At 37.5% G+C, this 27,537-nt stretch overlaps 1 protein-coding gene across 2 annotated transcripts in view; it reads left to right on the top strand.

The window, feature by feature from the left end:
- The first annotated feature begins 453 nt into the window (after positions 1-453).
- The window catches only part of LOC115994505 (DEAD-box ATP-dependent RNA helicase 13), a 31,050-nt gene continuing 3,966 nt past the window's right edge, over positions 454-27,537 (top strand). The window contains exons 1-11 of one of the 2 annotated variants that reach the window (XM_031118676.1): positions 454-706; positions 1,021-1,350; positions 2,365-2,537; positions 2,620-2,814; positions 6,560-6,736; positions 8,533-8,921; positions 9,787-9,967; positions 25,561-25,683; positions 25,760-25,876; positions 26,131-26,235; positions 27,383-27,523. In XM_031118676.1, coding sequence (XP_030974536.1) covers positions 535-706; positions 1,021-1,350; positions 2,365-2,537; positions 2,620-2,814; positions 6,560-6,736; positions 8,533-8,921; positions 9,787-9,967; positions 25,561-25,683; positions 25,760-25,876; positions 26,131-26,235; positions 27,383-27,523 — 2,103 coding nt within the window. In that variant the 5' untranslated portion in view covers positions 454-534. The remainder of the gene's footprint in view (positions 707-1,020; positions 1,351-2,364; positions 2,538-2,619; positions 2,815-6,559; positions 6,737-8,532; positions 8,922-9,786; positions 9,968-25,560; positions 25,684-25,759; positions 25,877-26,130; positions 26,236-27,382; positions 27,524-27,537) is intronic. The other variant, XM_031118677.1, reaches the window with a different exon arrangement.

Here is a 27,537-nt window from a genome sequence, read left to right on the forward strand (position 1 = left end):
CTGTAGCTGTGGAGCAAAAAAATATAGCTTTGACTCCACTATTATATGGTACATTTTGATATTTAGTGGTGCTAAAAATAGTTATATAGCAATTTAACACCACTATTGCTAGTACTCATGCCTAGAGCTATATTATTTGATTTTTTTTATTTGTTCGTTTTAAAATATTTTTTAATGTTTTAATATGTTTATTGTTTAGTCATATTTTATATTACAAAAAATGTTTAGTCCCATTGTTATTTTTATCTCTTAATAATACATAATATGAAAATTCACTTAAAAATGATTACTTAATAATATATAATGTGAAAATTCACTTAAAAATGATTACATTTGTTTAGAAATTAGAATATTTTATCAATTTTAAAGGTACCTTCTATCCAAAAAAAAAAAAAATTAAAGGTACCTACCACTTCTACGTAATGCTTCAAATGGTTGTACTTTTCGTATGCTCGTTTTGAACATACAAAAAAGCCCAAAACAAACTAACCCGCCGCTTAAACTCGCAAGCCAGTGACCTCTCTCTCTCAGGCCATGGCTGCTGAACCCTCACCGCGCTCCTCTCAACCTTCAAAGAAAAAGCACAATAGAAAACGAACTCGACAGGATGCAGAGCTCGAACGATTCGACTCACTACCATGGAACCCCGCTCTCCCTGACGACGACCCCTTCTCTGTTGTCATCGGCACTAACGAACTCGAAGGAGGTTCGCCCTCGTTAATCGATTTAATTGATTTCTTTGTTTGGATTGCGAGAAAATAAAATTTGGAATAGCAAAGAAAAGATCAAACAGGGCATTAGGGTTTATGTTCGTTCAATGTTCATGATTTCTGTTTTGGTTTCTGTAGAAACGTTACAAATTTGGTTTAAAATTTACGAAATTATTCTGTTGTAGGATTGTATTGAAACTATGTGGTTTACTAAATTTTCTTAGAGAGCAAGCATAGGATTGGGGTTTATGGGAGGTTTAAGGTTTGTTCATGTTTGATGATAATTTGTTAATTTTGATCGAATGTATAGGGTTTCTTTCGCTTGAAGAGATCGATGAAGCCGCGTATGGTTTAGGAATTCCTCAAGCTGGGGTGGGAAATAGGAAGGAGAAGAAAGATAAGCAGAGTACGAAATCGAACAAAAGGAAGCCAAGTGATGTTGATGGCGATTCTGGTGCGACTGAAGTTGAAAAGGAAATGGAAGAGGAGGAGGAGGAGGAGGCTGAAGTTGATGAGGCATCAAAGAAGGACGAGAATTTGAAGACTAAAAAGAAAAAGAAGAAGAAGAAGAAGAACAAAAAGAAGAAGACGGAGAATGAAAAGGAAAATGAGAGCCACAAAGGTGAGGAATTTCCAGCTGGTTAGTTTCTGGGTTGGTGTTTAACACAGTTTGATACAATTTGCACATTGATGATTTGTTAGTTTTTCTAATATAATTGGTGTGTGGCTTAAAAATTTTACTCATTACATTTTTGAAATGGTAATATATCAATTGAAATTTAGTTGATTTTGATTTTTGACTACTGTACTCGTCAATGGTTGATTGTGGGTTAATTTCTGGATTGGTGAGTGTTTTTGTTTTGGTTCATAATAATCTCTGTATTTGTTTATGATTATATTTTTTTCTTTCTGACTCTCACTCAAACTTAAGTTGTTACCCTATGAATCTACGATGATTATCTTACAGTTATTATGTCAAAAAAATTTCCATGTATCAATTTCTGGGTCGGTATTCAGGTTGGATATTCAAATTTTGCTCTTTAAATATGTTACTGATATGCTAAGCTATCAATTGATTTGTCGATGTCAAACTTTCCTTTTTAAAGATACACCAATTCCTGATCTATCTTTGGTAGCTCTATTTTTCTTTTCGTGAGAGCTATTGCTCGAATATATACTTGTTAATGGTTTTGGAATTTTTTTTTTTTTTTTTTGTCAGAGTAAAGCTAATTTATTCAACTTAATCTATACAATGTTCTAACTTTCATTTTTGATTTTTTTTTTTTTTAAATTTTAAACTTAATTCATCTAGTTTTTTATTTATTTTACTTGATCTGAATATTGTCATTTTACTTATGTAGTAGATTGAAAATTTTGTTTTGAGTTAGCATAGTGAGAAAGTTCTTATAGTGATTGTACCAAGGTTTTTCCATCTGTCTTTATATTTAGAAGTTTTTGCTTCAGCAAAACACCTCCTTTTGGGTACGTTTTAATTTCTGTACATATGAATGATTCATTGTCAAACCCTATTTTAAATGTATAGTCAAACTTGCTCTGGTTTGTAGCATGCTGTGTAATATGTATAGGATTGTATTGAAAAATGAATGCGAACTAAAAGAGACGTGTTCCACAAACTGTATGTTGTGATTTGTAGTTAGCAATGGCAAGAATGATGTTGAAGATGAGTTGGTTGATGAAGCTGAATATTATGCATGGAATGAATTAAGGCTCCATCCTCTGCTCATGAAATCAGTTTACAGGCTTGGGTTCAAGGAACCAACTCCAATACAGAAAGCTTGTATTCCTGCAGCTGCTCATCAAGGGAAGGTTGGTTAAGGTTCTTGCCTGTGGTGGTGCATGTGTGATGAAGACATTAAGTTGATGGTCTTTACAATTTTTTATCTGTCAGGATGTTATTGGTGCTGCGGAGACAGGTTCTGGGAAAACACTCGCTTTTGGGTTGCCCATTTTACAACGTCTCTTGGAGGAACAAGAGAAGACTGCAAGGATGTTTGAGCAAAAGGGGGAGGAAGCAGAAAGGATTGCCCCAAAAAGCTTTTTACGTGCTCTTATTATTACTCCTACAAGGGAACTTGCACTTCAGGTACTTAAAAATGCTTTATCCGTGACTTTTGTTCACGTCATCTTTCAGTTACCTAAGTGCACTAATGGTATTAAGGATAGTCTGATCTGCGTTATTGGACCCAATAGCATTGAGTGTGGGCTTCTTGCATGTGGGCTCATATATAGTGATGAGATAGAATATACCCACACATTGGGCTTCTTGCATGTGTGTTTAGACATAGTGACTTAAAATGCACTCACACATACGGATACATGTGCACATAAATTCACTTTGTCCTAGCTTGTTCTAGCTTGTTATAACAAGTTAGAACATGATTGGGTGCCCCATAGGAATGATATCAGTCACTATAGCTTCTAAAGCATTCCACACACACACACACATCTCTTTGTGTGTGTGTGTATATATATATATTTTGATAAGTAATAAAATTGTATAAATCATAAAAATGAGTCACCCAAGTAGTATACTTGGGTAAACAATCAGTTACAAAAGTTACATAAATCTAGTTTTTTTTTTTGGTAGGTCATAAGAATATTATTAAAACAAACTGAAAAAAAATGTAAGCCAAAACAAGGTGTTCATGATGGTGAACACAAGGAAAAGCAGCAAACAAACAAACAGCAACAAAGAACAAGAACAAACTAAAAGAGCAATACTAAGAGAAGAAATAAACTCGAAGATAGTGGAGCAATCCAAGAAGCCCCAACACCTAGATCAATCAAATAAGGTCTTCTGGCATAGAGATTGTAATTGAACCAAGGATTTCTCGGTATCCTCAAAAGAGCGCCGATTTCTTTTCGTCCAAACAATCTACATCAAACAGCTAGGAACCATATTCCATATGTCTGAATTAAATTTTCCCAACCCAAAACTCCAACAATACACCGAGCTTTCCACAAAGCCTGGCATGACCCATTGTGTCCCAAAGATCTGAAGCATATAAACCCATAGAGAGTGAGCAACCGGACAATGGAGGAGAAGATGATCCACAGTTTCCTCATTCCGATGGCACATACAACACCTATTCACCAAAATGCGCCCCCTAAGTATAAGAAATCGACACACACACGCATACATACATACATATATATAAGTGTGTGTGTGTATATATATTTTGATAAGTAATAAAATTGTATAAATCATAAAAAATGAGTCACCCAAGTAGCATACTTGGGTAAACAATCAGTTACAAAAGTTACATAAATCTAGTAAATCAACAATAGGGAAAAAAAAAAAAAAAGTTCCTCATGGCTGACAACCAATTCAATAAGGTTTTAAAAAAGAATAACTTGAGATCAGGCATAGAATTCTCTGTGTCTTCAAAACTCCTACCATACCTTTCCCTCCAAATGTACCACATCAAGCAATGGGGGATGATCATCAAAATATGACTATTCCAATGACGACCAAACCACAAGAAGCTAAAAGTTCAATAACAGATTTTGGCATCACCCAATGAAGTCCAAACAAACCCAATATCATGGACCATAAGTCTAAGGCTCCGTTTGGGAGTTCATAAGGGAATAAAATGGAATGATCATAAGGGAATGGAAAGGAAATGAATGGAATGGAATGTATTTAAGTAAGGGAAAGGAATGAAATGGAATTAAGTAACCTTGATTGGATGTTTTAAAATAAAGGAATGGAAAGGAATGAAAATGAATGAAATGTAAATAATCTTATTTGGGAGCAATATGGAGGGAATGGAATGGAATCATTTTATGACAATATTACTATTAGACCCCTATTTTAAAATAAAGAATTGAATATATAGGGGTATTTTGGGAGTTTTAGTAAAAAAATCATTAAATCTAATTTCATTCCCTCCCATTCTTCCAAATTTCGGGGGGAATGAAAATTTGAGGTTTTAAGGGAATAGAGAAGAATAAGTGTTCCTTCCTACTCATTTCATGCCCTCCCACTTAAACTCCCAAACAAGAGAATAGAAGAATATTCTAAAATGATTTTTTTCATTCTTTTTCATTCCATTCCATTCCCTTCTCCCAAACGAGGCCTAAAGCAATAGAGCAATGTAGCAAAAGGTGATCAACAGATTCGCCATTACATTTGCACATATAACATCAGTTTGTAATCCTTATTTTCCTTAATCTTAAGTTGTCAATTGTCAAAATCTTACCCAAAGCAGTAATCCATACAAAAAAGGCTACTGTCAATGGGACCTTTGACCTCCAAATGATTTTCCAAGGAAAAGACTGATCACTGATGCTTGGAGGGGCACCCAAAAGATGGTAAAAAGTACTAATCTTGAAGCTCTTTTTCTGATTTGGTTTCCAGCACATCTTATCTTCCCCAACCCCCTAAATGATATCCATTAAGGTCATCAAAGACTCTAGTTCCCAATCTTGAATGGGTTGTACAAAGTGTAGATCCCAGTGAAGAATCCCATTAGCAAATTGCATTAAATCCGCCACACCAGCTTCCTTATTACGACAAATCCTAAATAATTCAGGATAGCAATTAGCAAGAGAACTCTCCCTACACCATCGGTCTTGCCAAAATTTCACTTGAGTTCCATCCCCAACTTCATATATAATGCAGCTTGACATAGAAGGCCAACCTTGTCTAATAGTTCTCCAAGACTAACTCCATAAGGGTTAAGAACTGGGTTAGTACAAGACCATAACACCACTACCATTTCCCTAACAAGGCTTCATTAAAAAGCGTCAATCTTCTGATACCCAAACTGCCTGAAGAAAGGGGAGTACAAACATTTGCCCATTTAACTACATGATGTTTAGTCTCTTCCCCCATACCACCTCTCCCCCAAACCTTTATTTTTGTCTGGTTTCCAACTCATTTTTTCCTCCCCAATCCCCTTTACAGAAACCATATATGGTATCCATGAAGCTCGACAAAGCCTCCAATTCCCAATCATGGACAACCCTAAAAAAACATACATCCCAATGAAGCACCTCATTAATGAACTTCAAAAGCTCAGCCACACTTGCCTCCTTATCTTGGCAAATTTTAAATAGTTCAGGATAGCTAATAGCAAGAGTCTCCCCACACTACGGTCTCGCCAAAACAAACTTCACCCTCGACCCATCACCAATTTCATACAGAATATAATGAGACAAAGAAGACCGTCCCCAGCTAATAGTTTTCTGTAAACTAACACCATAGTGGCCCATTTAACTAGGTGAAATTTGGGTTCAGCCCCTAGACCACCCCATAAGAAATTCCGCTGAAGTTTTGCAATTCGGTTAGTCATAGAAGCAGGGATAGGAAATAAAGAGAGAAAATAAGTAGGTAAATTTAATAGATTACTTTTAATTAAAGTGACTCTAAAAACGTTTCCATCCCACTAATCTCCTTTCCACCTTCTCCAAAATCGGGTTTCATATTGTCTTATCCTTGAATTTTGCACCCAAAGGAAGACCCAAATATTTCATTGGGGGAGTACCTTGCTTACAGCCAAGGACATTCAACAATAACTTAATATTATGAACCACTCATTGTGGGAAGGAGGTCTATTCATGTTACTTTGTAACGGAATATAGGTTACTGTTGCATCCACTCTTGGGGTCTGGGAAACTAAGATAGCAGGTGGCAGGCTAGATGATTTAGATACTTGGCAGGCACTGGCTGGTCACATCTTGCTTGCTTCATTTTCCGTTATGTTGATGGCTTGGAGTTCCACATTTGTCTATTTTCAGTACATCGAGTCCTTAAGGCCATATTTTTAGCCCTGTAGTGAAGTTGAATTTTCCATGTGTGGTTTTTGTTTTTACTTCTTTCTCAGGTTACTGATCATCTTAAGGCAGCAGCTAATGGAATTGATGTTAGAGTGGTTCCTATTGTTGGTGGGATATCAACAGAGAAGCAGGAAAGACTGTTAAAGAAAAGGCCTGAGATTGTTGTTGGAACTCCAGGGAGGTTATGGGAACTTATGTCAGGAGGAGAAAAACATCTTGTTGAGGTAGTACACATCCATTTTTGTGTCTTTCCCTTTTCTTTTTCCACTAATTTTAATAAGTTTATTACTTATTTTTAATAAGTAATGAATTTTAGTTACTTCAAGCTCACAATGATGAGCAGTCCATATCCTAAAAGAATTACAAAAAATTATGCACTACAAGGAATCTATTAAAATTTGTACTTATAAAAAAAAAGGTGTGTACGGATACATGTTGTAGATTGCATGTATGGGAGTTCCTTTCACCATTCCCTATAATTGGCTTAAACTTTTATATTGTTCATTTTCAATTATTTCTATTTATATGACTCTGATTAAATGGTATAATGGAGTGCCCCGCACTTGGGCATATTCCTATGTTTTTGCATGATAATTTTTTCGTATTTTTTTTTTGTTGGATACGAGAATTCTACAAGGACCTACGGTTAATACTTCAATAACTTGGGGTGTAAAGACTTGCTTTAGCTATCTCAATAACTTGCATTCAATTCAAATTAAAAGTAAACAAAATTATGGCCTTGGGTGTTCACTAAGCGATAATACACTTTATACATTTTTTTGATAGGTAATAATACTTTTATTGAATAAAATGAACATCGTGTTTATGATGATGAACACTGTAGACATGAAAAAAATACAAAAGCTCAAAAGCTAAAGCTAACATATTGTAGGAAAGCAGAAATTGAAATAGATTGTGCAAAACCCCAATACACATACATTTGAATGCCAAATCTAATTAGAAGCATTATCTTGTCATTAGAAGCTTATTTAACCTTGATCTCAATTTTAATTATTAAAAAGAAGTTTATCTGACTCAAGTGGCAATTTGCATGAAGTTTATTCGTTATAGTACAAGTGTACAACCTGATATGGAGGGGAGGGTTGAAGCTGGATGAATTATAAGAGCCTTGTAAATTGGGCCAAACTTCAGCTAGTGTTTCTGTGTGTGCACTAGTCATTCTGATGCACCATTGTTGGCTGCTAGCAGGTTGAATATAATTGGCAATTTGTGTAGCTAGCATAAAAACGCTACTATAAAACAATTGTCTTGTCTGTAATATAGTGTTAAGTCACTCAAAGACTATGCATAATGATCTTTCGCCAATAAATGTACTTGGAAACCCTGCTTTGGATGATATTTTTATTTTTAAATGAGCATCACAGATGGCCTACCCTAAAACTGTGCTCAGCAATACCTGCCACCAACAGCCAAGCGTGTTTCCACATCACCATTTCCACCTTCTACTTCACACCAGGGCCAGACGTTTTGTCTTTGCCATCATTGGTTGCATCTCCTCCATAGCATGGCAACACTGCATCTGTCCAACAAGTGCTACCTTAGCACGGCAATAATCATCATCACTTGTACCACTTCAGCACTTTTGATGCTTCTGTACCTTGCCACTATTGTCACAATTTTTGCTATTCAACTACCGCCATCTACTTGTTGCTGCTGTACACATAACACCCCATTTATGTGCTACTGCCAGTGTCACCACTGCTACATCTCAAAGTTAAGGTCCAGCACCACTGTGCTCCACTTTTTTTTTAATGAGATCTTCTTTTATCCACCATTACCTCAGCTAATATGACAGAAGGCAATGCTGTCTTCCAAGTAGTAAAGTTCATTATTCCAAACAATATAATTTAGGGTTCATTGATTTATGACCAGAGATTTTATAATTGGATCATTCATATCCTGTCTTTCAGTGCTTTATTCCTTGACATAATGACATTTTATATATTGATTGAACTTTTTTTTTTTTTTTTGGTTTGACTCAGTATTTTGGCTTTTGCAGTTACATTCGTTGTCTTTTTTTGTGTTGGATGAGGCTGATCGAATGATTGAAAATGGACATTTTCGTGAGTTGCAGTCAATAATTGACATGCTTCCTATGGCCAATAGCCCAATTGAAGTTAATTCTCAAAATACACAAAATTGTGCCACAGTTTCAAGCTTCCAGAGGAAGAAGAGACAAACATTTGTTTTTTCTGCTACCATAGCACTATCTGCTGATTTTCGTAAGAAGTTAAAGCGTGGTTCTCTAAAACCAAAGCAGTCATTGACTGATGAGTTGAACTCTATAGAAAAACTCTCTGAGCGAGCTGGAATGAGAGCTAATGTTGCCGTCATTGATCTGACGAGTGCATCAATTTTGCCACATAAACTTGAGGACTCTTTTATTGAGTAAGTAAATTTCCATCTGGTATCTGGCACCTAAAATTGTTTTTTTCCAAAATGCCAACGTGTTCTACCACTTGAAACATCTTTGCCTGTTATTGTGTTGAGATTCTGTTTTTCTACTGAATTTTGCAAACGTTAGGTTTTGCATATACATGTACGTTAGTTCATAGCCCAAATGTTTGTCCAAATTTGGTATGAGTATTAAAACTGATTATGCATATGATTTATATAATCTGTATTTACTATTGTTGTTGCAAAGTGTAATTTGAGTTGTATTCTGTTTGCTTAGTACAAGTCTCTTCTTCTCAAAAAAAAAAAAAAAAAAAAAGTACAAGTCTCTTCATACCTTGATCGGTTCATGCTTTGACTATACATCTGTCTGAGGGGTAATCATTTTATTCTGTTTTGACCATTTATTAAATTGAAGTCCTCGTGTGAATTCATGGTACTCCTATATTCAAAAACTTGGAAGCTTAAAGTGGTGAATTTTTTTTGTTAGTTACGTCTTCTATTCTAATGTTTAGAACCTCTTTTTCTTTTTTTGAGAGGGGTAAGTTATGCACTTGGTGGGTCTTGAACCCATAACCTCACCCTCCACCTTGCTCTTACAAGGGATGAAATGTTTAGAACCTCTTTATGTGTGGAGAGTCGTGACTTTTGTTGTGAGCTGTGTGAGCTGTACTGAGTTAAGTGCTTAGCTGCTACTCCTGTATAAACCATGAGCTCTCTTTCAGATATGCCCCAGGACTTGGTTACCTAGAATGGTAGTACCATAGTTATTTGAAATCCACATTGCACTGTTAAAAACCTCATTTTTAAAGGGTAATGGTGTCTTTAGTGGAATACTCTTAATTTTAGTAGGTTGCAGATGCAGGGAAGAAGATAAAGATGCCTATTTGTATTATATTTTGCGTGTTCATGGACGAGGCCGCACAATTGTATTCTGTACATCAATCGCAGCTTTGCGCCATATTTCCTCTCTTTTGCGCATTCTTGGCATTAATGTTTGGACACTACATGCTCAGATGCAGCAGCGTGCTCGGTTGAAGGTTAGTCTTTCCTTAAAAATTTTGCCTGCCTTATATCTATTTGCCCACTTCTTTGCGCATGAGAAGGCAGATGTGATGATATGTTTTGCTGCTACTCTAGTATTTTACATGTTTATCTAAGGCTTTGATTTCCTCAATCTATTATAGCTTATTGTATGGCAGCATCATGTCTCTGTGACATTGTAGCAGCATTTCTTACTTTGGGATCGAATTTGCAGTTTACATCTCAGCTAGTGTTTAATGAGATTGATTGATAAGGTTAATAAGGGAAGTGATTCAGCTACAGTTTGCAACCAGTTGTGAGCATATATGCCTGTCTCATAAGTAACCGCATTTTACAGGACATTAAGTATATAAAAATTTTATTGAACAAGACTACTTCATGTACATGGAAATGAATACCAAGAAGTCTAAAGAATTACCAAACGTTATGTACAAAAGGACAATGATTCTAAAAACTCAAGAATGTAGTTTAAACTAATAAAACCCCATGCCTGAGCCCAGTCAAACAATGATGTAAGTTGTAACAAACAATTCTATCAAATTTGTCCCTAAAATTTCTAAATCCTCAAATGTATGGTATGACAGTTATTCTCTCCCATAATGTCCACTTTAAACATAACAGAGCCAAATTCCAAAAATTAGGGGTCCGTTTGTTACTGTTGTTTAAACAATAGTTTTTAGTGTTTAAATAACATTACACGTATTTTCATATACTTTTTCATCCGCACATATTTCCAAAAAATACAAACAACGTTACTAAAAATCTTTGCTAGAGATTAAGTCTTTTTTCTTGCACACTCTCTTTGAATGGAGTGTGGTCTTTTCTTTTTTTTGATAAGTAATAAAGATATATATTCAAGAAACTACCTTATGCAGAAAAACATAAGGCAGAGAGAAAAGTACAATGGGAAAGAAAGAGAAAAAAAAAAGAAAAAAGAAAGAAAAGGATACTAATTACACAGGAGAGAGCTAAGGACCAAAGGGAGGAAATCACTAAAGGTAAGTCCCCAAGCCCTAGACCAGTCAAACAGAGAGCCACTAAAAGAGGCCAATAACTGGTCATCCGAACTTTCTATGTCCTCAAAAGTCTTCCTATTTCGCTCCTGGTCTTTTCTCATTTTTCTTGTTCTTCTTTTCCTATTTTTCTTGATCGTTGTACTTTTGTTTCCTGATTTGTGCCCCATAGTACATCCCCAATGTACTCGGTTTGGCATTTTTTCTATTTTTAATAATATTCTTACGTTACTTATCAAAAAAAAAAAAAAAAACTTTTACCAAACAAGCCAAAGAACTTTAGAATATTGTTTGCCTATCCAATTCCTCCACCTAAAAGGTCAGTGACCATTCCCGGTAACACCCATTGAAACTCAAAAGAACGAATAACCAAACTCCATAGCTCAAACGCAACATTACAGTGTAACAGAAGAAGCGCCATGGTCTCCCCACAACTAAGGCACATACAACACCACCCCACTAGCTTGTTTCCTTTCTTAACAAGATTATCACATATAAGGATCTTCCCCCATGCTACCGTCCAAACAAAGAAAGAAACCCTTCTTGGGAACTTGACACACCAATACTTTACCAAGGGAAACCTTTAGCACAAGCCCCCTTAAGGCATCATAGAAAGAACGCATATCAAAATCTCCCCTCCCTTTCAATTGCCATGTCAATTGATCTCTACATTCTTGATGAGGGACATAGGAATAAAGGAGATTAAATGAGGTTACCACTTACCACCACTATCTCCCAATCATTAAATTCACATCCAAATCTGACATCCTGACTCCTCTGTTTCCTATCATTCGATCTCCCAACAAGGAACCAACAAAAGCATGTGTAGCTAATAAACAATCATACAAGTCAGGAATAACCATCTTCAACAGTTGGCTGCCACCTCCCTTATCATGCCAAAACTGAACAGACTACTATCACCTACATCAAAGTGGATATACTGTAGGAACTTTCCCACCCCAAGCTAATGCTTTTTCAAATGCCACAACGAGCTCCTCAAACAATCTTGGGGCACCAACCTCCCCACTCCTCTCTGCATTTCCAGCTGTTATAGGACATTAATAAATGTTGCAGCTTGTTTTACTGCTAGTGATATGTCATATGTGTCTATATTTATACTCATATTTATACTCTGTTGTTGACATGACACCTACAAAAGAGTTGGAATTTTTTTTTTTTTTTTTTTTTTTTTTTTTGATGAGAGTAAGAGTTGGAATAGTTTACAATATGAAGGTATGGCATTACAATGAATCAAAATTGGATTAGAAAATTTGTTAATTGAATTTAGTGTAAAGAAACATGCTTTGGAACGTTAAAATTACTAGCATTTCCATGCTCGTGGAGTGCTAGATTTTGCTTTGAGGGGCAGTTGTTGCATGTGGCTCTTAGTCATTAGTAATTGCTGAAAATATTGATATTGATTGGAATCTAATATGAGACTCCACTTGAGGAGAATAAAGCCTCTTCTTTGTGCTATTGAGAACCGAACAAGACTAAGCAAATTGAGAGAGAATCTGCGACCAGTTAGCATGAGTTTAACACTTTATTATTGGGGTATCTAGGCTGCTGTGCCTTGGCTCAAGGTAGATGGGGACAGCTTCTAGTATTCTTTTTGAGGAGAAGATATAATGCAACCCTAGAAGATTACTTTGTTACTACTTCACAAAGTCATCTATTCAAACTTATTTTATGAGCCCATGTGTGAAGTCCAATTGAAGAAAAAGTCACATGGGGAGTAACATTCACATTTTGGCTAATATTCTTCGATGCAAGGTGGGTAGTTTGCCTATGAAATATTTGGGTATGCCTTTGGGTACTTCGTATAAGACAACCTTTATTTGGGATCCTATTTTGGAGAGGATGGAGAAGAAGCTTTCGGGTTGGAAGAGAATTTATTTATCAAAGGGCGGTAGGCTCACTTTGTTGAAAAGTACCCTTTCAAGTCTTTCGACTTATTATCTTTCTTTATTTACTATCCCTAAAGCCGTGGCTGCTAGATTAGAATGTATTCAGAGAAATTTTTTGTGGGGATCCTCAAAGGAGTGTTTCAAATACCCTTTGGTGGCTTGGGAAAAAGTTTGCTTACCTCTTGAGTTGGGTGGATTAGGGATTCGGAAGTTGGTGTCTTTTAATCAGGCTTTATTAGGGAAATGACTGTGAGGGCATGGTCATGAAGCTAATCATCTTTGGTGGAGGGTTATTTCCATGAAATATGGAGAGGGGAAAGGGAGGTGGGGTACTAAAGTTTGTAGAAGGGCCCATAGGTGTGGTTTATGGTGAAGCATTAGTGAAGGGTGGGTGAGCTTTTCTAAGCACTTGTCTTTTGTGGTGGGTGATGGTTCTCGTATTCTTTTTTGAAATGATAAGTGGATTGAGGATAATTCTCTCAAAACTCTTTACCCTGAGTTGTTTGTGTGTTCAACCAATAAGGAAGCTTGTATTTTTTATGTTTTGTCTCCCAGTAGGTGGAAATGTCAGTGTGGAACTTAAGTTTTTTTAGGGATATCAATGATTAGGAGTTAGCGGCTTCTTTCTCCGTTCTTCACTTGATTCAATCTCGAATTACTGGGGTGTTGGAAGCGACGGTCTTTGTTAGGGCCTTAATGGTAGTGGGAAGTTTGATACTCGGTCTTTCTACCATAAGATTCTCCTACTTCCATTTTCCCTTGGAAGGGCATTTGTAAAGTAAAGGTTCCTAAAAGGGTAGCCTTTTTTATGTGGACAACAGCTCATAGCCAAATTCTTATATTGGATAATCTTATGCTTCGAGGTCGCCCCTTGGCAAATTGGTGCTGTATGTTTTGTTATAATGAGGAATCTGTGGGTGACCTTATTTTTTGTCCGTTATCTCATTCTTTTGTAGGTGCATTTGCTTCGGTTGTTTGGGATTCATTGGATCATGCGAGGTTCTGTTGCTGACTTATTATTTAGTTGGCAACAATGGCTTGGGAAACATAATTCCGGTATTTGGAATTTGGTTCCAGGCTATTTGTTGTGGATTCTTTGGACAAAACTTAATTGGCATACTTTCGAAGATATTGAGAAATCTCTGGCTTAGTTGACAGATCTGTGCCAGCAAGCTCTTTTTGATTGGTCTCAATGTTGGGGTCTCTCGATCTGTTCTTCTCTTACTGCATTTCCTTTGTCTCTTAGCTTAGTTTCTTGATTCCTTTGTTTCTTTGTTCATTATTGTGAACATTCTGTATTCTTTTTTCTCTTTCTTTTCAATAATATTACCTTCTTACCTATAAAAAAAGAAGAAGATAAAAGTCACGTGGTCTAAAGGTCTATTTATGTGTGGGTTCTAGTTAGTTTAATTGCTGTAATCTCTAATTTTGAATAAGGGACTTGAGAAATCCTACTTGCACCCAAAAGAAACCAGTTAATGTGGTTTGATGGTAAAGAGTAATTATAATGGAGTGGATGACATAAGTTCAGATTTGATTGTATGTATTTAAAAACATGTCTAGTTATATGTCTCCCATCCTATGGTTAAAAAAATGACTAATTTGAGTTTTTATTTAAGAAGTTATGGACCTTATGGTTTGTAATTTTTGAAAGCCTTGCAAATTAAGGGTATTTTTGTAATTTTGTTTGGTGTCGAATTTTCTAGCAAATCGTAACTCGTAAGTATATTAGGTTTTATTTTCTTTGAGTCTAAGTTAGACTTCTCTTGGTTATTACCGGATCAAGGTTTTAGTTTAATAGTCAAACTAGGAGTCCTAATACTAGTAGTGTAGAATCATTACATATGTATATTTGTCTCAATGTACTCAAAGAATAGTACAAGAATTCATCCAAAAAAAAAGGTGGAGTTGATTAAAAAATGATTTGAGTGTTTTGAGTATATTTGTGCTCAATGTACTCGAAGAATAGTACAAGAATTCATCCAAAAAAAAAGTTGATTAATTAAAATATTGAGTGTTTTGAGTATTGAGACGTGTTGGCCTTCATGTGTTATTTTCTCCTTTTCTATTCTCTCTTTCCTTTGTCTCTTTTTGGCGCTGCTATTCACAGATATGGTTCATACAGCCCTTGGATATTATAAATTTCTCTCTTTTTTCTTCTTTACAACCCCAAGCCAAGCCCTTTTTCTTCTTACCGATTGAAACCCTAAAATCTCACGTACTCTCTCTAGCAGCCATAAAAAACTCATCAAACCCTAGCCTAGTTTGACTCCAGATTTTTCTTCTACAACTCTAAAACCTAGATCCACATATCCTCCTAAACTTTAACCTAGTATAAACACATTGATGCAGGCATGAAATTGGACGTACTAATTCTGATGGATTTGTTTGGGCTTGATTGATCATGATTGGGGGTGTCAATATTTGACATGACACGGGTTTTTATGTGTTAAGGTTGGGCCTTAGTGGGTTCGGGTCATAAACAGGTCATTCCAAAAGCAACACGATAAAAAATGTGTCATAAGCAAGTCAACCCACGTGACCCTCAATTGACACGCCAATTTATTTGTGTCAACCTAAAATGACCTATTTAACACAACCCATTTAACTTGTATAACAATCCATTTAAACTCGTATGACAAATAAATATTCATTTTATTTTAGATTTGTCAAATACCTTTTATATCCATCCTATATTTTAAACTTAAAAAGAAAAGTGAGTAATTACAAAAACTTATAAGTGATATAAATGTAAGTTGAAGCTTCACAGACCCTAAATCTCTAAACCTTCATATTAATTCTTAAAAAGGATGTTATATTTTTGTTGAACTATGTTTTTTGAATTTAAATTGAAGTGTATGCACTTCTTTTGGGATGTAAAAAACTTATTTTTAAATGGATGGTACTATATTATGGACTTATTATTTATTAAGTACCTTGAATTGAGAGCCGTATTGAGCAGACAGCTCTTGCTTTAGGAGCATCTTTCTCTCTCTCTCACACACACACACATTTGTTTCATTACGCTTGCTTTGCCAAAGCATTGTACATCGAGTGAGAAAGGGCATGAAGCTCAATTTGCTACATCAACCAATACAGAAAAACTTTTCTATAATGATACTTAATTAGACCCCAAGCTAAAGGCTATACATTATTACAGTCAAACTAACCTACTGAGTTTACTAGTCAAATTTTTCTCAAGCTCTCAGCTCTAAGAATATAGTCTCACACAAATGTTGGGGGGGGGGGGTTCGCAGTTTCTTCATTGAGTCCAAATTTTTTCAATTAGTTGTAGAGGAAGGGGGTCATTATTTCTTGTTTATGGATTTTTGAGAGGGGCAAATTCTTTATGAGATCAGTTTTCATGGGCAAGAATGCAGCACAATGGCTGATGTTTAACATTGAACACCTTGTTGTTGGGGAGAGCTCCAAATAGTTTTTTACTTTCAGAGAAGGTGACACTGCTTATACTCTCCAATGGAGCACCAACTCTTCTGTTCAATTCTTGCTGTTGACTGAACTCAAAGCTGGTGGGTTTAGGAGGTCGATTATTATACCGGAAGGCAAAGAGAGATATGATTGGAGGGCTTTTGGCCTTGAACTAAGAAAATTGTTGAATCCTTCTCAATATGCGGTGGATGGAAATGGTCTTCCTAAATTCATTCCTCAGGTGCGGAGGTATAACTTGGAGGCTCAAAATTCTAGAACTTTTGCTGAAGTTGTGCAAGGCTTTCACGGAAGAACAGAGGATAGAAAGCAGCTAGGATTCATAGCCAAGGGGAAGATGACACAGATAGGAGAGGGGAAGATGGGGGTGAATTTGAGACTTATAGGTGCCAAAGTGGGGGATTTTCTGGTGGATAAGTCTGATAAGATGGAGGTGGTGGGAGGGGTTAGGAGGGAGCAATGCATTAATGAGGTGGCAGAGGTAGGTGAGCAAAATCTAGCAGATACTAGGATACGTTTTCCAAGCCTTAGTTTGAATTCAAAAGCTTATGAAAAGGGGAAGAAGAGTGATGTTAGGAGATCTTGCTGGACGGGGAGAGGTCTTATTGTGGAGGTTGATGTGATAGGGAGGAGACGGGTTTCCTGGGATAGAAAGAAAGGGGGAGATATGAAGATCAGATCGGAATCACGGGCAGTGGAATGGGAATGCAATAAAGAAGCATCAAAGGCTCTTAAATGGGTTCCACGGGGAACCGAACAGCTGTAGTCAAGCCAGTTATGGGCCTAGGAACAAGCCCAGTGTTGACTAACACAGGTGTGGGTCCTTTTATTTCAGTTTACTCGGGCCCAAGCCTCTTTGAAGTGGGTGAGAGTTCTCTGGCTGGAGAAGGAAAATCAGCCCAGGTTCCGTTGACAGTGGCGTGCCCGAAAGCCCTTCCCCAGATCTTTGACCTGGAGCCAGGAGTGTTGGACCGGTGCGCAAAGCCTCCGTTGGAGGCCGACGGCCCTTTCTCCATCGGAACCAGCTCTGATGAGCTCATGTTGCCACCGAGTAAGGCCAATGGCCCCTCCTCTGCCGGTACTAGCTCTGTTGAGCCCTCGTTGCCACTAGATAAGGCCGACGGCCCCTTCTTCGTTAGAACTAGCTCCGATGAGTCCACGTTGCCACCAGGTAAGTCAGATAGGGTGTTTTCGCAGTCATCGGTTAAATGCTTCTTATCTGAGTTTTTTTTGAGCTTATTGAGGGCTGGGCTTGTGGCTTTGGGTGACAATGATGGGGATGAAGGTGGCTGGGACAGTTGTGCCAACTTCAGGCCGAAAGCTATCCTGGAACATGAGTTATCCAGTTTAGCGGTGGTACCCATGAAGGCAATGTGTGGCGTCCCTGGGGTGAGTGTTTTGGTGGAGGAAGAATTGAATATTTCAGATATGGGTTTGGGTGGAGAGGATAGCTTATCAATCCCTTTGATGTCTATCACTCCCTTTGGGTTACCTTTGTCAGCTGAGTTGAACTGTGGTAATGCGGCAGTGGAGTGTGTGAATACGTTGGATATTTCTAGATGGCTGAAGAACAGGCTTCCTGGTTTTAGTAATCTGGTGGGGTTGCCTTTGAGCCAACATGAGAAGTTATGTATTGCTTTGTTACAAAAGATTGAGAGGGAGACGGAGGCTATCAAAGTGTTGAACAGGAAAGCTACAGTTCCTAGAAAAGTTGTCATCTATAAGGATAAAGGGAAAAGAGAGCTGAGGAATTTGCAATCTTCGGTTAATTATGATGGTAGGTATGTGTTGGCTGCTGAGCTAATATATCAGTTGGGGATTTCTTGTCTTTATGAATTTAAAAATCCTTTCTTGGAATGTTAGGGGTCTGAATGACTATCGGAAACGTTCGATAGTGAAAAATTTATTGCGTGAGTGGAAGTGTGATGTAATCTGCCTTCAAGAAACTACGCTGATTGGCTTGGACAGACAGATGGTTGGTAGCTTGTGGAGATGTCCTTTTGTGGATTGGGTGGTTTTAGATGCTGTCCAGACGGCCGGTGGGGTTTTGATGATGTGGGATAGGTGGGTTTCAGAGAGGTTGGAGTTTTTGGTGGGTTCTTTTTCTGTCTGTTCGGTGGCAAGGGGTGGGGGATGGTTTTAGTTGGGCGTGTTTTGGGGTTTATGGCCCAATTGATAATAATGCGAGGGGGCTAATGTGGGACGAGTTGATTGGTGTTTAGCAATACTGGAACCTCCCTTGGTGTTGCTTTGGGGATTTTAATATTGTTTGTTTCCCTAGTGAACGGTTGGATAATTCTCGTCTTACTCCAGCTATGGAACTTTTTTCGGAGTTCATTGAGGATCTTAATTTGATAGACTTGCCTTTGGAAGGAGGGAGGGAGCTATACTTGGTCTAGTGGGTCAAATCAGCCTTCAATGTTTAGGATAGACAGAGTTTTGGTGTCTCATGATTGGGAGGAGCAATATCCGGATGTGATCCAACGGATTTTACCTCGCCCTATTTCAAACCATTTCTCAATTCTAGTGGAGGTAAGGGGAATGGCAAGGGGGAAAAGTCCATTTAGGTTTGAGAATATGTGGTTAAAGACGGATGGGTTTATTGATAGAGTTTATTCTTGGTGGAATCAACATTCTTTCTCTGGTACTCCTAGTTTTGTGTTTGCCAAAAAGCTAAAGGCTTTAAAAGAAGATATCATTCAGTGGAACTGTTTGGAGTTCGGTCATGTCAAACGCAAAAAGACACAATTATTAGAGGCTTTGAAATTCTTAAATGCCAAGGAAGGGGAGTTTGGCCTCTCTAATGCAGAGACATGTGAGAGAGTTATGGTGAGATCTGAAATAGAGAATCTTCTCTCATTGGAAGAAATCTCATGGAGACAGAAATCAAGGATGTTATGGATTAAGGAAGGAGATAATAATACTAAATTCTTCCATAAGGTGGCTAATTCCCGTAGAAGGTTTAATCATCTGAGTATTTTGGAGGTGGATGGGGTGATTTATGAGGAAGAATCCGAGGTGGCTGCTTAGGTAGTAAAATTTTACAAAAATTTGTATCAGGAGAGAGAGGAGTGGAGGCCTTTTGTGGAAGGTTTGGAGTTTGATCAGATAGTTGGGTCGGAGAGAGGTTGGCTTGAAAGGAGGTTTGAGAAGGAGGAGATTCTTTTAGCTGTTAATGAGTTGGCTAGAGATAAAGCTCCAGGTCCAGATGGTTTTTCTATGGCTTTTTTTCACCATTGTTGGAGAGTGGTGGAAAGAGATGTTCTAGCAGTTTTTGAGGAGTTCTATCAACATTGTAAGTTTGAGAAATCTTTGAACACTATCTTTATAGCCCTAATTCCTAAGAAGAATAATGCTTTCAATATTCGAGATTTCAAGCCTATTAGCTTGGTGGGGAGCTTGTACAAGATCTTGTCTAAAGTTTTGGCAAATCGCTTGAAACTGGTTTTAGATCAATTGATTTCTGAGTCTCAGAATAGTTTTGTGGGAGGTAGACAGATTCTTGACTCAGTTCTTATTGCTAATGACTGTGTTAATAGTCAAGCGAAGAGTAAGATCCTGGGGGTTATTTGTAAGCTAAACATTGAGAAAGTTTACGATCATGTGAATTGAGAGGCTCTTCTAGATCTATTGAAGAGAATGGGCTTTGGGGAGAAGTGGTGTAGATGGATTTTCACTTGTATTTCTACTGTCCAGTTTTCTATTTTGATTAATGGGGCTTCAGTTGATTTTTTTGGGAGCACGAGGGGTCTGAGACAAGGGGACCCGTTATCTCTAATGTTGTTTTTGGTCATGATGGAGGTCTTAAGTAGGATGTTGAAAAGGGTTGAAGGTGCTGGCTTGATCAGGGGTTTTAAGGCTGATGGTAGTCGAGGTGAAGGGGAATGTGTCTCGCATCTTCTGTTTGCGGCTGATACTATTCTGTTCTGTGATGCAGAAGTGGAGCAGATCCTTCATGTGCGGATGCTTCTCCTTTGTTTTCAAGCTGTGACAGGTTTGAAGGTTAATGTCTTGAAGAGTGAGATAGTTCCAATAGGGGAGGTTAATAATGTGCATGCCTTGGCAGAGATTCTAGGTTGTAGGATTGGGTCTTTGCCCATGACCTATCTTGGTATGCCATTGGGGGCTTCCCATAAGTCCCCTTCTATTTGGAATCCTATCTTGGAGAAAATTAATCGGAAGTTGGCCAGGTGGAAGAAGTTGTATTTGTCAAAAGGTGGAAGACTGACGTTGCTTAAGAGCACACTTTCTAGCCTTCGTACTTACTATTTATATCTTTTTACCATCCCTTCGCATGTGGCTAATAAGATTGAGAAGATGCAGAGGGACTTCTTGTGGGGGAATTTGAAGGTTCATTTGGTGGGGTGGGATAAGGTGTGTGCTCCTAAGGCTAATGGTGGTTTGGGAATAAGGAAATTAACTACTTTTAATAAAGCCTTACTAGGAAAATGGTTATGGCGGTTTGGGGTTGAGGAGACTCGTCTTTGGAGGAGGGTTGTAGCTTTGAAGTTTGGGGAAGAGTGGGGGGGGGGGTGGTCTTCCAAGCTGGGTAGAGGTGTTCATGGGTGTGGTTTATGGAGAAGTATCCAAAAAGGTTGGGAGGTTTTTAGCAAATATATTTGGTTTGAGGTAGGGGTGGGGGATAGAGTGAAGTTTTGGATAGATCAGTGGTGTGGGGACTTACCATTCCATTTATCCTTCCCGTTAGTGTATGGGATTCCTACTAATAGAGAGGCATCTGTGGCCTTGTCTCTCGAACGGTTGGGGATTGAGGCTCGGAGAAGCTGGAATGTTCTTTTATTTAGGGATTCAAATGATTGGGAGAAGGGAGATGTGGATGAATTCCTTCATACCATGGGTTCTAATTTACCTCAATCTGAGCACGGAGACCGTATGAGATGGAAGTTGTTGAAGAAGGGGGATTTTGACATCCGCTTGTTCTACAATAAGCTTCGAAGTCCCTTGCCTATTATCTTTCCTTGGAAAGGTATTTGGAAGGTTAAGGCTCCTACGCACGTCACTTTCTTTGTTTGGACTGCAACTTGGGAGAAGATTCTTACAGGGTACATTCTACGGGGTAGAGGCTATAATTTTGTTGACTGGTGCATTATGTGTCGTTGTAATGGGGAGACAGTGAATCATTTGCTACTCCATTGTGAAAAAGCTTATCAGTTGTGGAGCTTGGTTTTTAGATCTTTTGGAATCTCTTGGGTCTTGCCAAGATTGGTTGCAGATACGCTTTTCGGTTGGTGGAATTGGTTTGGAAAGCACTCTTCTAGCATTTGGAATTTAGCTCCGTTGTGCCTAATGTGGTATATTTGGAGGGAGCGAAATTGGCGAACTTTTGAGGACAGGGACAAATCCGATGACCAGTTGCTCGCTTATTTTAGTGGTTCTCTTTTTGATTGGTCTAGGGCTTGGGGACTCACCTCTAGTGACTCTCTTCCTTTGTTCTTTAGTTTTCTCCTTTGTAATTAGTTCTTTGTTGGTTTCCGTTTGTTTTCTTGTTTTTTTTTTTTTTTTTTCTCTGTACTCTTTGTTCTACCTTATGTTTTTCATGAGGTAGCTTCTTGATTATACATCTTTCTTACTTATCAAAATAAGTACCTTGATGTTATTTTGAACATTTGGACGATATGTTTTAAGTATTTGACGTTATTATTAACTTTCAAATTATATGCTTAATAGGTATTTTTTTGATGTAATGAGTTTGTATTAAATTTATAACAATATATATATTTTTATAAGTAATAAAGATTCATTGATATCAAAAAGAGAGAGACACCCAACTACACTGGGGGTATACAGGGGAGAACAAATCAAAAACGAACATTACAAAAATCAAGAAAATCCAAAATAGAAGAAAAATGATGGTTTCTCCACATAGAGAACCAATCAAGTAAGGTTCTAAAGAAAATAAGCTTGAGATCAGGCATGGAACACTCCTTGTCTTCAAAACACTTATTATTTCTCTCCTTCCAAATAAACCACATCAAATAGTGAGGAACAGCCATCCAAATATCTCCATTACGATGGTGGCCAAAACGACCTTGCCAGCAAGCCAAAAGCCCAACAACAGAGAATGGCATAACCCAACAAACTCCAAATAACCCAAAAACCATATCCCACAACTCCAAAGCAATCGGGCAATGAAGGAACAGATGGTCAATAGTTTCACTATTACACTTGCACATATAACACCAATCCAAAATGCAAACCTTTCTTTTCCTTAAGTTATCAATTGTCAGGCATTTCCCCAAGGCTGCGGTCCATACAAAGAAAGCCACTCTAGAGGGAATCTTCTGCTTCCAAATGCTTTTCCAAGGGAAAAACTGCTCACTATGGCCAATTAGAAGATGGTAATAAGCACTGACCGTGAACCTCTTACTCTTACAAGGCAGCCAACATCTCTTATCTTCCCTGTTCCCCCTTACAGGAGTGCAATAAATGGAATTGATGAAGCTTCTGAAAGCTTTCAATTCACGATTATGCACCTCCCTACAAAACTGAAAATTCCAATGGAGGACTCCATTGGTGAACCTCATTAGATCCGCCACACTTGCCTCTTTATTACAACAAATCCTATATAAATCAGGATAGTGGTCTGCGAGAGGAGAAGATCCACACCAATGATCTAGCCAAAACTGCACTTTTGATCCATCTCCAATTTATAACAATATTAATTTGCTTTTTTTTTTTTTTTTTGAAGCAAGTTAAATGGATTGAATTTTTGTCAATGCAATCTGTTTAATATTAAGTGGGTTGAAATGAGTCATGTAACGTTCATGTCAACCCAACATAGGCCTTTTATTAAGCGTGTCAAGTGGGTGGGTTGTGCATGTTAACCTGCTTTATTAATGAGTCGTGTTAGAGTTGAAGGGTCATGAAACGATTATTAAATGGATTGGGTTTAGGTTAAACCATTTAGCCGAATATCCCTACCTCGACACGACACAAACAAGTTACATTAACCCGAATTGACACCCCATTCATGAGTAATGTTAATTGACATTGATTGATGCATTAGAAAGATTTGATTGCTATTTGAATTTTATTTCCGTAAATGCAATAATCTTATTATGAACTTTATTTTTAATTTGGAGATTATTTAAGGGGTGTGAAGTTCACTATTGTAGAGTTTTATCACAGATTAATGGAATTTCTTTCAGGGCTGATTCCAAGCAACCCAGGTGGTGATTCTTGGGTTCTATAATTTTTTTTTCTCATTGCTTGTGGGTGATTCCTAAGTCCTATCTTTTTTTTTCCCCATAAATTCCCCTTTTAGAGTTCTTTGTCTTGCACCACACACGTAGGCAAATTCCCCAATTTGTTATGTCAAGATGGAAAAGGCACTGCAGAGTGCAGATAGTTTTCTGTTTTTGATAAGTAACGAAAATTTTATTAATAAAAACAAAACTAGGTACACCGGGGGGTGTGCTCAGGGAGAATTTCAAAAGGCTCTCAAAGTACAATGCTCAACCAAATCTTAAAGAGAAAAACAAGGAGAAGGATAAAAAGCCACATTCCAATCTAACAAGGTACGGAGGAAGAAGGCTTTAACATCAAGGATAGACGGTTCACAACCCTCAAAACTTCTAGCATTCTGCTCTCACCAAAAGCACCACACTATGCAATGTGGCACAGCCTTCTAAAAAATAAAAAGAACACCATTGTCCACAGCTCATAATCTATTGGACAATGAAGGAGAAGTTGGTCCACAGACTCCCCACACCTCTTACACATGCAGCACCAATCCAAAACAATAATACCGCTCTTCCGGAGATTGTTAGTGGATAAAATCTTCCCTAGAGAAGCTGCCCATGAAAAGATGGCAACCCTAGGCACGACCTTCAAACGCCGCACCAATTTCCACAAGAAAGGCGTGTTATTAGAAGTGGATAGGGAGTGATAGTTTTAAGGGGGTGGTAATGCAAAAGGGTTTGAGAATACTCATTAAAAGTACTGTCTTATGATTTTTGTTGGAGTTCTTTAGAGGTACAATTTAAGCTTTGAATGTTTGACTGAAATTTCTTTTTCCGTTCTCCTTTATGAAGGAAGCATGTCGTGAAAGATGTTCTTTTGATAAATTCGATAGTTACAATGGGGTAAGGGGTAATTTGAATACTAGATGTCTCCATTAAAAACACCAAGAGGTACCTGTTGAACTTTAAGGCGCCTGGCGTGAAAAATGTGTCTAGGTTGCACGGACACGCCATTTTTTGGCGTCGTGTCGGTGTCGGACACCGGAACAGGTATGACTTGCTGGATTCCGGTGTTCGGCGAGTGTCCTCTTTTTTTTTTTTCATTTCTCTGACACGCGTTGACGCGGCACCGACACGGCTCCGACGCATCCGACACGCCAGCAATGAAGAAAAAAAGAAGAAGAAAATCACAGATTTTGAGTCTGAGAAGTCATTTTGAGAAACCCACCTCTCAAGTTCTCAACCCACCCTCCCTCTGACCTCTGCCGCTGCCCTCTCTCCCTCGCCGGAGCTAGTTCGGGCCGATCGGCGAGCTCCACAGATGTCGAGTGACGCCATGCCCTATCCCTTCCAACGATCTCTCTCTCTCTCTTGGTGTGGACAACAGGTCCAACCTCCTCTCTCTGTTTTTTTTTTTTTTTTTTTTTTCTTTCTTCGGATATTAATTTTGTGACGGAATGGTAATGGGTGTACTCAGTACTGTTACTCACTTATGGTTATAACGTGTTTTTTTTTTTTTAATCCCACTCTCACAGTTAATGTATTTCTTTACTTAGCCTTTTGTTTTGCCTTATAAATTATAATATTTATTATGAATTTAGTGATTTTTGTTTTTGTGTGTCTTGCTATAGTTTTATTTATTTAAGTTAAATATTGTGTATTATTGTACTACTTTGGGTGTTAGTTTATTTATTTGTAGTTCTTACATAATTTAAATTCTAGACATAAACGTATTTTATGTCTAAAAATATTTAAAAAATATGCCTAAATATAAAATATAATTAATTATTTAACCGCCGTGTCCCCACCGTATCGTGTCCTTATTTTTCAAAAATTGCTGTATCCTTGTGTCCGTGTCCGTGTCCATGTCCGTGCAACATTAAAATGTGTTCCATATCTAAATTTAAAATGTGTTCCATATCTAAATTTACTTGATTAGCTTGCCACTTTATTTTTCTCATTTATTGGTCAAATGTATACATCAGTTTCTTCTGCTTTAACCCTCCTGTGTATGATGCAGGCAATGGATCGTTTTCGTGGAAATGAACATGGTATACTTGTTGCCACTGACGTCGTCGCAAGAGGGATTGATATTCCTGGGGTTCGAACTGTTGTTCACTATCAGCTTCCACATTCGGCTGAGGTAAGTAAATATTAAGATGCTTTTTAACATGCTTTTAATAAAGTTCTCTAATATCTGTTAATGATCTTTGTGTTAGGTTTATGTTCATAGAAGTGGAAGAACTGCTAGAGCTTCTGCTGATGGGTGCAGCATTGCACTAGTCTCAGCAAATGAAACATCCAAATTTGCTTCGTTGTGCAAATCATTTTCCAAGGTACTTCCCATGAATTAGAAGATTTTAATGGTTTTTAAAGAAGTTTGCATGTTTCAGAAATGTGGGCTTTTTGTTTCTATTATTATTATATTTTTATACCTGAACAAAGAGGAAAAAAAATTGTTGAAGTGCTAATTGAGGGCTTTTTATTTGGTATAAATAAACAGTAGCACCCAATTGTTCTTAGTTCTAACCTTAATATAGCTTTTATTTGCAACTTACATGCATTAGAATTGCCTTTGCCTTGTACACAGGAAAGTTTTCAGAGTTTTCCTTTAGAGCACTCATACATGCCAGAGGTCCTAAAACGATTATCTCTTGCACGTCAGATAGACAAAATTTTGCGGAAAGACTCCAAGGTATTTTTACCTTTAACCCATCTTGTGATATTCTATATAGTGATTTATGATTTTGAGTTCTTACATGCAATCGTAATTCTGAGCCACTGCCTGGGGAAAATTGGTTTCTTGATACTGAGTTTGGGTGGGATTTCAACATATGTTTGACTGGCCCAAATGTCACTGATTTAACACTATAATAAATCACCACTCAAATTTTGCTGACAGATATTGGATGGCTTTCACTAGATTTGCTAGAGTTTGTTTCATGGTAAACTGGGACTTCAAACTAGATACAATGCAAACACCCTGATAGGATTGAGATAGATATTTTTTGATAGGACTGATTTAGATATTTCTCTTTTAAGTTCTTCTTTCATTTCTATTGGCCCAATAATGGTGGGTTGGTTCCTCCTAAAGAGGATCTATTCGATGCTCTCCCAGGAAAACTGGGCTCTACCTATAATCTTCATCTTCACAAATATTACTTTTTATTTTCCTTAGACAAGTTGTACCTCTCAAAGAATTGTTCCATCTGACACAACCAATCGGTAAAGGCCCATGGGTCTAGGCCACTATCATTAGTGGGTGCCTCAACTGTTATACTTCCTATCTTGTTGAAGTCTATAGGCTGCCTAAAGTCATTATAGTACTGGTGACCTTGCCTACAATAGTTACCTTGAATCCTTGATCTCTGTGGAAGTTATCCTGGCAAGGCTGCCTACAGGGTATTATGTCTTCTTGTTTCTTGTTATTGCTTCCTGTGTGGATTTGAACTTAGGACCACTTACTCTGCTAACAACATAAATTATCACTAGCCCCCAAGAGGCTAAAAGGATGAATTTAATCATTCAATCGTTAGGTCTAACATATAGTTTACACTTTACTTTTTCATGCCTTTTTTCTTATATGCTTTATCCATTATTGAGTACCCTAAAACATTCTTTTAATGATATTTATCTGCAAATTTTGTTTTTTCTTGTAAGAGATATATTTAACATCTGTGGCTAGAACTCTGCATCTGTTTATTCATTTATTTTTGTCATAATTCACTAAAATACTTTTCAGCTTATATCATTTTGCAATTTTTTTTCTTTTTTGATAAGATTATCATTTTGCTATGTGCATTTGCTTCTTTTCTAAATGGTGTTTGTGCCTGTATTTCTAGGAAAAGGCAAAGAAAAGCTGGCTTGAGCAAAGTGCTGAGTCAGTGGAATTAGTAATGGATGATTATGACAGTGAGGAGGAAAAAGTGAACAATATCAAGCAAAAGAAAGCCACTTCCGTTCAATTAAATAAGTTGCAGCAGGTAGCATCTTTTTG

This window comes from Quercus lobata, chromosome 6 (genome assembly GCF_001633185.2).
Source record: "Quercus lobata isolate SW786 chromosome 6, ValleyOak3.0 Primary Assembly, whole genome shotgun sequence".
NCBI lineage: Eukaryota > Viridiplantae > Streptophyta > Magnoliopsida > Fagales > Fagaceae > Quercus > Quercus lobata.